The sequence below is a fragment of the Pseudomyrmex gracilis genome, unplaced genomic scaffold, assembly GCF_002006095.1.
Source record: "Pseudomyrmex gracilis isolate BER0280 unplaced genomic scaffold, ASM200609v1 scaffold_247, whole genome shotgun sequence".
Classification (NCBI taxonomy): domain Eukaryota; kingdom Metazoa; phylum Arthropoda; class Insecta; order Hymenoptera; family Formicidae; genus Pseudomyrmex; species Pseudomyrmex gracilis.
The window spans coordinates 23484-35893 of NW_018020831.1; the positions used below are offsets into that span (position 1 = coordinate 23484).

Consider the following 12410-nt stretch of genomic DNA (forward strand, 5'->3'; position numbering starts at 1 on the left):
TCTCTCTCTCTCTCTCTCTCTCTCTCTCTCTCTCTATACTTGTACAAATAGAAAGCTAATTAGCACAGCAAGCGGAATTGCTTCATAGATTTCGAAAGTGTCTATTAAAATCCGGATTCAATTGCGCGAGTGATAAAAAGAATGGATGAAAAATATCCGACAGAGAGTTACAATCGCGTTTTATTGTCGCGTATCAATTTTCATTATCGCGCAATTCCCGTCTTTGCACGCCGTACAATGTTACCAGTTGTTTTATTTATTCTTAGCATTAATTACGCAATTTTTTTTAGTTGCTCAATTGGTTTGTTTAATTCATTTGAAATTATTCTCATGGCCGTTGTTGCAGTTGTGTAACATATTGCTCGTATGAAGTTATAGCGTGCCGTTTATTTGTGCGAAGTTTCGTACGCGGCGTAATCATAGATCATGTGTCATTACTTAAGCAATAATTAGCACGATAACTCTTATAAGTTGTTTGTTACTATTTCGACGATAATGGTATAATATCTGTTGTAACGTTTCAGCGACGTCGAATAATCTGACACGTGTGTGCAAAACTTGATTTTGTAATATGTAAGTTTATACACACTAATTTTACTTCCGATTATTGTTTTTAATTTCTTTCTTAAGCTATCAAAAATTATTTAATATGTAAAATCGCTGATTCTATTTCCAATTATTATTTTTAATTTTTTTCTTAATCAATTAAAAATTACTTAATATGTAAAATCACGTAATTCTACTTCTAGTTATTAATTTTAATTTTTTTCTTAATCGATCAAAAATTATTTAATCTAATTACACAATTCAAGTGTTTTTTAAACATACATGCAATGTGCTGTATTATGAAAATTAATCTTTCTTCTGTATCTTATCACTGTTGTTTATTCTGCAATCGCGTTAAAGTCATGAACAAACCTGTGTTCACAACGCTCGTTGCAGCGCAACAAGCAGTCACTTATCAGCACTACATATCTATCCGCGCTAAATGCGCGACAAGCACAAAAATAAAATTTGCGAGCGCGCAACAATAACGAGCACGCGTGAAGTCATTGAAGTGTGTCGCTTTGACGAGAACATTTCCTCGTCGTCGTTTCATTGACGAAAGAGACGATCGGTGACAGGTGTGTATCAGACTTGAAAAGTACCGCGCCCGTTTTCTTTGCACGACGTAGGTTATGTCCTTGCGGCTTATGTAAGCAAACACGCGGTGGCTGACGCACCGTCAATTCTCCTCGAGTGGGGTAAATCATCGCCACCTTTGAGGAAAATCGCCTTTAGGCGATCTTAGATCGGTCAATCTAATTTAATCCTTTGTAGTGTCAGACGTGAATCTCCCAGATCCAGTCAGAAATTGCGTATCGGCGTTTCTAGAAAAAATTAGCTTTTTTACTCTTATATCTTCGAAACTACTAGAAATTTTTTCCACTGTTTTTTTTTTTTTTTTTTTTATCAACGCAGAAGTGTTCAAACTTTTGATTCAAAACAAAAACCTTGAAAAAATATTGATTTTTTGCGAAGATATTCGATCTTAAAGTTGCGTGGGTCTCACACACCCGGTCTGACTAACTCGTCATTATATATTTTTGAGGTCTGACCACGAAAGATTAACTAAAATATAACGAAAAAAAACTTTTTTTTCGTAAACATATTGCGACGATTCTTGAACCTGATTTATTGAGATTTACCGAGAAAGAATCTTCATATAAATATATATAACTTTATACATGTATATATTCTGGGGTCGAGTCATGCGGAGTTGCGTTAAGTAAATCGGTCGCGATCCATAATCGTCGCACAAGCTCAAGTGTTCAGATTCTCCCCGGTCATGTTCTGTTGGCGAGCAGCAGAGTTCGTCCACGTTTATCTCCTTTTTTATCGTCTTTTTTCTTTTTTTCTCTCAGTCCAGAAGAAAGACATATGGGACGAACAATGGTCGCTTTCACCGAAAACCGCGATGCTCACGGAACGAACGAATGAGCTCCAAGAACGTAAGCAAAAGGTCTTTGGCACTCGTCGCTGCTCCCTCTTCGTACGTTACGCTTTTGTGTTCCGTGTCTCCGCTCTTGTCTTTTCTTTCTTTTATCCCGAAGAACCGATTTTAACCGAGAGATATAACAGCTGAGAAGTTACCGACAATAATAACGACGAAGACGACAACGACGCCACGCGTCACACGTTTGTGTCATTACCCCGCTCGCTGGCCTGAAAATCCTTCTAGCGTGTCGATGAGCTCGCGTCGGGAAATTTACACCAAAATCAAAGCCGAGTATATTATTATTATTATATTACGCAAAAAACATTAACTCGTTCCGTGCCGAATTGATTTTCGTTGATTTCGGAAAACGATCGGAAAAAATAATCGTCGCGCCGCGATCGAGTGTAAACGACCCAATGGTATGATAATTGCGCTGTGATATTTACATGATTTTACAAACAATTTTTTCAAAAATTTCCATTTAACAAGGAAAATTTCAAAAGACTCGAACACCACGGAAAGTTCAGAGTGAAGCGACCAACATGGCAAACGTGAAACGTGTTAAAACTCGGAAAAAGTTGCTTAAGATTTTTCTACTCGCGTAAAATAATTATTAAAGATTTGTGTATTGCATATATATAAGCGCATTGTTTGTAAAAGAAATATTCGTCGTATTCCTTGCGTGTAGTTTAGAATAATCGGTTATATTGTAAGTTACAACACGTACATACGTTGCATTACGCTCGAACTGAAATGCGTGTGCAATTGGTCGATTTATTGACCGTGTCGAGTTTTGATCCTTCTTAACGACTCTTCAATTATGCGTTACCGTCGCGGATGCGTTTAGCATTATTCAGTAACGCAATGCATATAGGAACGATCACGCATGTCATCAAGGAATCGCGTCGCGCTTCAATTGCGACAAAACAAAAGGTTGCGTTCTTCAGATTTTTTAAAACGAAACTTTTTATGATACGATCGAAAATTAAATACTTCGTTTTAACTCGATTTAAAATGTAAAGCGCGACAAAACTCAATTTAATAATATTAAAATTTAAATAATATTGAAATCTTAAAATTAAACAAATAAAATAATATTAAAATTAACAAGTGTAAAAACACCTATGTATTTATTTGCCTAGAAATGAACGCAATATCAGTGATATCAAAAATGCAGTATACATATATGAGAATTTTTTTTATTAAAAAATAATTAATAATAATAAAAATATTATTTGTTTTCAATTAAGGAATTATTAAATGTTGATGTTTAATTTTACATTCCGAGAGGAAGTAGTCAAGAGGAAATAGTCGATTCGCCAATGCTTTCGAGATTGCCGGTCTTGTGGCTATATATATTGACAAACGACAAAAGCATCACGCAAGACAGGAAGAAAAATCCCGTGCGTCATGTATATTGCAGTGAAGCGTGAATAGAGGATTGTGAGAACATCTCACGTATCATTAAATCACTGTATTTTCGAGGAGAATTGACTGCAGTAATAGGAGAAATTATACGACTTTTGCGTGCAAGAGGTCATAGTCGATGTTCTGTTTTTTTGCTGCAAACTATTAAGTTTGATGTTGAAATTAAAATTAAAAAAAAATTATTTTATTTTTATATTTCGAATCCCAAGGACATAGCAAAAAATATCGAATCTTTTTCCTCTCACAAAGCACACTGAAGCAATTTAGCTTGGAATTTAAAACACGTTTTTTCTTAGATAATATCTTTACGGTATACAATACTCGGAACCGAGAGACGCGATCTTTCCTCAATCGTCATTGAAACGCGAGAATTAAATCCTCGAGGCTTTAAACGAAAGCGAAGAAAAAGAAATCGTACGATAGTATCTCTCGTAAGGATCGTCTTACATCATGCGTGCAATTCTGATTCACAATCCTTTCCTTTGTAGTGTGATTCGAAAAACAGCGGATACAATTTAATTGCCATGCTATCGCAGAAGTTGCGATAACACAAAGAGATATCTCGCAATATTTGGGAGAAAAAATTCAACGTGAAATTCATAAACCCATAAATATATGAGGCACGTGAATGTCACAATCTTGTTTTTTTCTTTTTAAGGAAGTCTGTTATCTTCGTTTTGTTTATCAAACAACTTTGATGTCAATTTGTTTAATGATTACTATTGTTTGTTAACGATCCGACAATAAACGCGGATAATATTTTTACGCGACACTTCTACGTGTGATGAACTTCTAGTATATTTGGAGCATGATAGATGTTCAATTTTGTTTTATTTAAACAATTAAAGAATCTTTTTCGGCTCTGTAGTTTCTAAACTAATAAATATATATTCGGTCATTGGAGCCGTTCGCTAGGTGTTGTGCGGAAATTATACGTGTATATATATCCATATATACGTGTTCACATGTAAATTTTTACACGTGAAATTCGAATNTATCCATATATACGTGTTCACATGTAAATTTTACACGTGAAAATTCGAATTGAAATAACAATTCTAAAATTCATATTGGATGCTATACTTGCATCTCTTATATGAGAAATCCCAAATACCCCCCTAATTGAAATTAAATTTATATTGCGAAAAAAATATTTTATTAAGTGGGTATTTGGGATTTCTCATATAAGAGATGCAAGTATAGCATCCAATATGAATTTTAGAATTGTTATTTCAATTCGAATTTTCACGTGTAAAATTTACATGTGAACACGTATATATAGATATATATACACGTATAATTTCCGCACAACACCTAGCGAACGGCTCCAATGACCGAATATATATTTATTGTTTTATTTACTTATTCTTATCAAACCTCAATGGTTTATTCCAATCTAATCAAGAAATATTACACATTGTTTGAAATGCTACGCAAAACCACTGCGCTCTCATGAGTGTTGCGCGTTGTAAAACTATGTAATGTACAAAGCGCGTCAAAAAAAAAATTCGCAGAGTAGACACGGTAGTCTAAGGGCAAGAGGGACGTTTTCCCTAGCGGTAAATAGTTAGTTAATACAGTTATGGATGAAGCGATTGCTACAGTGTTAATTAGTACGATGTTGTTCGTTGACGCTATTTAGGGGTAAACAGTACAGTTATTGGCCTCCCAACAGTAATTGGCCATGTAGTAAAGAAGTAATAAATATAAATAAATACTATCATTATATTCTAAATTATAAACATTTTAATATTAATTAAATTTTTCTGCTCCGAATAAAAGTAATATTATAGTATTTAAGAAGCTCAAAAACTTATTGTTATACGACAAACATTGGCCAACTGGTCAATCACTGTTTTTAAGGTTATGAAAACCATATGACAGTCATTGGCCTCTTATTTTGAGTTATAGATACAGATGTAAGTAGGTTTGTTAATTTTTAATGTGTTATAAATAAAATATTCATTACTATATCTTCATAAGTCGAAACAAAAAATTTATTATGATAACTTCGCCTGTTATATAAACAGATACTAACAGAACTCATATGGCCAATAACTGTCTATTTTGACTGTAGGAAATATTTTATCAAATTTTGAATAATTTTTCAAATTTTCTAATAAATTTATTAGTTTATTTGCAATTGTTATAGGTTGTTTGAGCTAGTAGTACTGAAGATTTACTTCAAGTTATTAAATTTAATTTTATAATTCACTCTATATAGTGCAGTTTTCCTTAAGTGGCCAATCACTGTATCTCTTATCCTTATCGCTTAGGGAAAACGCCCTTCCTGTCCTTAGACTCTCGCACTTACTCGGCGAATTTTTGACGCGCTGTGTACATGTATTCAACTGTAATAAAGTTATTGCAAATTACTTATATATATATTTTTTTTATAATTTGGTAAATATACATTTTAGGTCACATCTCACCGATTTTTTTTTAGATATGTTGTAGGACACGTCATACTGAGGCGTTCTCCACGAAATTTTTATAGAAAGTGACTCAGTACGACGTGTCCTATAACATATCTATGTTGTATAAATCGCAACAAAAGTGAGGTATGACCAAAAAGGCATATTTACCAAATACGAAAAACAATCTCGAAAAAAGCGAAGATTGAAAGAGAGGAAGTTACGCTGACAAGATAGTTCATCGCGTGTTACTTCCGGATAATATAGAGAGTTTACGCAACTCTCGGGGTGTCTTATCACCGACATAACACACCGTCCTGGTGTGTTAAAAATAGCGCATAGTCGCCGTTATGTACGAGCGACGCGATTGCGTGTTCCGGTTACGCTTATCAATACAAAACTAATTGCTATTAAAATCAGAAAAAAAGTATTTGAATAATGAATCACAAATGTCACAGAGAAACAATTACAACTACACGATATCTATAATTTGCACATGGAATCGATTTTCAACGGTATCGTGTTTCTACGTAACAATAATAGAATGACTGTTTGTAAATTTTATGGAATATATATCTCTGTATGATCGCGAGTCTTTTGATAATTTAAACCTAACGATTGTCCGTTATTTCTGTCAAAAGTGCATCCAAAACGGCTCGGTTAGTCTGTTAGACCAGGCAGGAATCTAGATCGTTTCGTGTTATGGTCTTATATGCTTGCACGACAAATAATATCGTCTAGAATCGGCGACGTAACTGAAAATAGCGCGCATGCATGTGCGTCCGGTTGCTAATCGCGTCGAAACTGGTTCCGCGCGCAAAGCTACTTTTACAGGGTTTTGTCTATGATACGGGGACGAACGTGTGAGTCACATTTCGCAAACAAGTTTCTTCGCTCGCACTCTTTCGTTTCGTTTTGTTTTTTTTTTGCATATTTCTAAAAATTCTCGCATTCCGTGGGACAAGCAAACTCGGCCAATTTGCAGAATTCTCGCTCGATTCCGTTTTTTTTTCGTACAATTAAATGAAATTGAACACATTTGCACGAGAATAGTAATTGCTCACAAATATCAACTGTGTGTGAGACGCAATTATATATATATATATATTTGTTTTACCGCATTAACATTGCGAGAAAATAATAAGATCGTCATGTGAAAATGTGTTCTCGATAAAAATACGGATTACGAGGAACACGTGACGGTCAATAAAGTCATTCTCTCGACGTACACACGAGGAATGTTTTCTGTTTATTAACGTCTGGAAACGTCGGACGCTTGTTTGGCTTTTCAATCAAGTCGTTGATATGCCTCGTCTTTTGCGTGTTAACACCGCCTCCGTGATCATCATAATGTATGCGTGCGCTTGTATTTGGTATTGGCGAAAGCAAATGGCGTCAGATGACGCATTCAGCCGATCGGGGTTCGATTCGAAGGCGCGACATCGTTGTCACCTTCCGACGTCATCGAGCTTCTTATAAGAGAGATAAAAGAACGTCTGAAACTTCCCAATTACTTGGCTCGCAATCTTCGCCTCTTCCTTCGAGAGCAACAATGTTTTCCTCTCAGCCACTCGACTCGTTATCGCGACTTTCAAGCACCCGAAACTCGTAGTCGTTTAATAAGAGAGAAAGAATGAAGGTGGGAGAGAGAGAGAGAACGTCTGCTGCGCCGTTATCTCAAGCGAGCAAAACCCGCAACGCCGCATACATTTGCATATCCGATCTATCCTGACTGTTCTTTATATCTGCCTTGGCTTTTCGCCCGCGAGAAGAAGCCGTCTTATCTGAAACACCTTGTGGCAAGAGCTTTTCTTCTAAACGGAGCCATTCTTTTTCGAGATGTTCGAGCGTTGAAATTTACGCGTCTCGACTTTCAAAAGTAAAACGTGTTTCCAAAGTGCCGCACTTCTCTGAATCCCTCAAACATGATGATATTGCATAATGTTACGTATGCCTGTAATTATTAGCCAAAGAAAAAACAGTCTTTCTGATTACACTTCTCTCTCTCTCTCTCTCGCCGTCGCACTTCTGTCGTTCTATAACAATTATATTTCCTGCATAGAAATTTGTCTCGAATCTATTTTTTACGTCTACAACGCGTTGCAGACGTACGCAAAATCACGTACGATCTGAAGTAGCAAATCAACTTTTCGTATCTAAGTTAAATAATGAGATTTTATCCGCGGTATCGCACACGAACGACCGTAATCTTTGAATCGGCTTTATCGGAAAAGAAATAACAAAGAAGGAGAGAGATACGAGATAACATACGAATAACACATACATATATACACATTACACCGCGTGATCGGAACGGCTCATTCGTAAATCGATTCCGAGAGTCATAGCTATAAGTAGCGATAATTGTCGCATTAAGTCATTAAAGATCTTCCAGTCAAGTCGTGTTTCCTCGGTCTCTTCTCTTGTTTTTCGCTGAGTGTGGTTTTCCATTATGACGTTGGATAATAATAATTAATGTTCGTCGTACAATTAGATACACGCAGCAGTTCGTGGAAAAAACAAGTGTACAGTCTATTGGCAGCGCGTTCTATTTTATCATATCGATCAATTATTATTTCGCAGCCGCGTATCGCGCGCCTTATCTGTGTCTGATGTATATTAAGAGAGATATCGGATTTGATACTCGCGCGTATTATACAAACATTCTACAAACTTCGACGACATATAAATACACAAAGATAAAATTCAAGCATAAACAAAGATAAAATATACACATTATAGAAGACGTACATTGTATGCGCAGACGTTCAACTCTCTCTTTTTCTTTGTGTCCTCTTCTCTTTCCTTTCTTCTGTGGGATTCTATTTTTATACCGGAAGAGCGTGACCGGAAAAGATTGAGAAACCAATAAGCCGCTTTCGTTTCGATCTCTCGCGCAACGCGATTCTCTGACATTTGAACCGCGCGTGTGTGAATCTTTTGTCGCGGTGGCGATCTAGATGTACATTGTACAGCGCGTCACTGAATCGCGGAATAGGCGCGGGATCGGAGGGCAAGCGAGGCGGGTGCTCGCCAACAAGCGCCGTTCGAATCGTACGGCCCGTTTGCCCTCCGATCCCCGCGCCTATTCCGCGATTCAGTGACGCGCTGTGTACACGATGCGGTCGCGTCTATGAGAAAACTATTTCGCGCCTAAATAAATTTCACAGAAACGCACTACGGGTATTAGAGAGCGTCAAAATCGCTTTTTTTGCTCTGTTTGTTTTTGTTGCTGTAAAATCATAAATTTTATTGACACCTCGACATTTCGAGGAGAGAAAGAAAACGCGCCTCAAACGTGTAGCAGCGATGTTGCGAGGAGCGCGTACCATTGACATTGGTCGTCGTCGCGTCGTTTCCGCACGATGTCGTCCGATTCTACGAACGAAAAGAAGCGGAAAAAAATAAGCGCGCGATTGTCAAGAGATTAATGGGCGCGTCCCATCGTCTGGACGAACATGGAAAACCTTTCACGCACATCCATCCAATCACATTTCCCGTGCTACATATGCCGCGGGACGGAAAGTGTGTGCAGCGCGGAGAGAAATGATCGATGCACAAATGAAGGCGCGGATTTGCGTAATACTCCGATGACGTTATCTCTCATTGAATCCCGAATTTCGATTGTCTAGTGCGTGAATTAATAACTAACAATTGCGCTGGCACGCGCGTATGTTACCGTAGAACAAATTTAGTTATCGCAGCGCGACTCTTCTTAATTGTTTCTTAATTAGTGACATTTCTAATGAACTTAATATAATGACATCTCGGTAAAAACAGTTTTATCTCGACGGTTGTATCATTGTTTTTTTTTTTTTAAACTTCTTAACAAATCTCATATTCGGCGACCGATATTTACTTTGCTTCACGTAAGCGAGTGAAAAAGTTAAACTTCCATAGGTACTTATTTCGTCCATTAAGAGAAACGAGATTAAATTTTCGAAGTTTCTTTTCATCGCTTTTTTTCCGCGGCACAAGAGCGAACGCTCGAGAATAATTAATGACCCGCAAATATACATCGGCATTTATTTCGCGTTTAAAGTCTCGACTTAGCTTTAGGGAAGAATCCCAAGGACTCGTCGGCGATCGCGCGACTACGACGACGACGACGACAGCGCGACGGTTGAATCTCCTTAAAAAGATTCAGAACGAGGACGCAGTGGCGCGTGCGTGCCCGATATAGGATCAAGTGCGAACGGCCTCCTGAAAGAGAGAGAAAGAGAGAGAGAGAAGAGTATTTTCGTCATATGTACTATCCAACGCGTGTTTCTCTTCCCTTGTTCCTCGGGACATATTCAAATACGATTCGTTTAATTCCGCGATTCATTAAAAAAATTTTTGCCGGACGACACGTCGCGCGTGAGAAAAAAAAGACGCGGTATATAGTTTTGCTCGCACGGACAATTATGTTTATTTTACGATTCATTAATCCCTTCTTCTCCCGAAAGCCAGGAATTCCCCGAGAATTTGCGGTCTCTGTTGAAATTTTTACGTCGCGAGATCCACGTGCGTGTGAAATATTCAACGCTGAGCAAAAGTTTCTTCTTCTCGGTGAATCTTTCAATCTTACTTTCTCTCTTTCTCTCTCTCTCTACTGTATGATCCTCTTTTTTACAAACGTTTATTTCGATTTCTTATTTGCTGGAGAAAAGAAAAAAACGCGAGTTGAGAAAATCAAATGCAAATAAACATATGTAACGACGCGTGATAAACAAATGCGCGCGGTTTCTTTATTTATCGGAAATTCCACGCTAATTGACACGCGTCAAGGCCACGGCTGTTTTCCATTTCGCAAGGTGAATCGTCGCGAGAAAGAAGAAGTTTTCTTTGAAAGATACCTGGCATAATGAGATGTAACGGGAGCGGAAAACTTATTTTTTTTTTTATCGCGGGAATATCAAAGTAATCAATACCGCGGAGAATTTTTTTCCGACAACATTTGGAATTCTAAATCATCTTTTTTTTAGATAAGAAAAATAATCGCAATTGTTGAGAAAAAGCGCGACGCGAAGCAGGAATGTCTGATCTTTCCTTGAAGATCAGCGACAAAACTTTGGAATTACAATGTAAAAAACCTTCTCTGACGTATCTTACAAAGGTCGACTTAAGTCGCGGCTCAAGTTTTTTTTTTATATTAATATGCTGCTGAATTTAATTTCGTGTCGCTTATTCTTATCTCCCAGCTTATTTACGCCGTAAAAATGGCCTACGTGTCGGAGCGTCTCTCTTTTTACTCGTCCCTGTCTATAAATATATCCGCGCGTACATGCGGAGGCGTTGGGACGCCGACGCGTTTTCGCGTCGGTTATACGGTGTAAACCAGCTTCAAGCGCATTCTAATTATACAAACGTCGTGTGCGTTAAAAACCTGTATCCATTATGTAGCGGCGGATATTGATTAGCAGCATGTGTCGCGCAAACGTCACGTGGCGCATTGCACTTTTTACGCGTACAACAACTCTTCAAAATGTACCAACGACGTTCGTTGTTTTTCTAAGGGACACTTCTAGGATCAAATGGTTCTATTCGTACGTGCTGTTACAAAGAAACTTCTCACAGAGATATTGTTTGCTTCGGAATCGATGGGACAAATTTGTTTTCTGTCGCGTCGTTTGACATATTTTAGAATAAATGTAAACTTATCTTTGCGTCATTATCAATTAGTGATTTAAATTATGACTAACTTTGGATTTTTTATTCAAGGCGAAGCAAATACTGGCAAAAAAGAAAAAAACTTTCGCGTGAATTGAAACGAACGAAAGTAAACGCGGATTACAAAATATTTCTGGTGTGTGTGTGTGAGTGTGTGTATGGCGCAACTTGATTCCTAGTGTGTGCAAAGTTCTCGTGACTCGCAGCCTCTCTCAACAGACACTGCAAATAATATTGCTCGAGACGAGCAAATATACACGTGTAAAACGCGCAACAAATTTAACGTGATATCGCTCGAAAGAGTTTTAACGCGATATTACACACAGTGATTTGTGCATTTTGTTTGCTGATTGCTGACTGCTGTTATTTTAGCAAACAATCGCGTTTATGTCACGATCGACCTGAACTGAAAAAGATTCGATATGAGAGAGAAGATTCGACGCAATTTTGTATTTTGTACGATGGCGTGGGTGGCGCGGAGTTGCGTTCGCTCGCTCGCGGTTTCAGCTTGCGAACTTGCCCGAGTCGAAATTTAGCGTCTACATTGAACCTCAATTTTTGAAAAAAGGAAATTTCGGACGTATAGCAGCGTCAAAGTAGCATCTACTCTCTCTCTCTTACTCCTACATAAAAAAACAGGAATTGAGGTTCAATGTAGACGCTAAATTTCGACTCGGGTGTGCACACAGTCTACACATTTGTACAATTATGACTTAAAGCTCGCTGAAATTAAAACCAAGAAATATATAAGGCCTTACGAGCCGTTTTCAGGATGTTGAGCGGAAACTGTAGTGTATATACAGGGTGTCCCAGAATTGGTTTAACATCGCTCGTAGGCAGGTAAAAGGAATAAAACTGAGGTGAAAAGTCCTATACCATTTTGCTAGATTCGCAATAGTTACTGAGATTTTAATTAACAAAGATCCGCGAATAAGCAT

The 12410-nt window shown here is 37.7% G+C and overlaps 1 protein-coding gene across 2 annotated transcripts in view; it reads left to right on the top strand.

Moving 5' to 3' along the window:
- The window catches only part of LOC109859208 (plexin domain-containing protein 2), a 33404-nt gene that overhangs the window by 12544 nt on the left and 8450 nt on the right, over positions 1-12410 (top strand). The window contains exons 1-2 of one of the 2 annotated variants that reach the window (XM_020437215.1): positions 1044-1124; positions 1905-1991. The exons of the other annotated variant lie outside the window; for it this stretch is intronic. Coding sequence (XP_020292804.1) covers positions 1958-1991 — 34 coding nt within the window. The 5' untranslated portion in view covers positions 1044-1124; positions 1905-1957. Of the gene's footprint in view, positions 1-1043; positions 1125-1904; positions 1992-12410 lie in introns of those variants that run through there. 2 annotated transcript variants of the gene reach the window in all.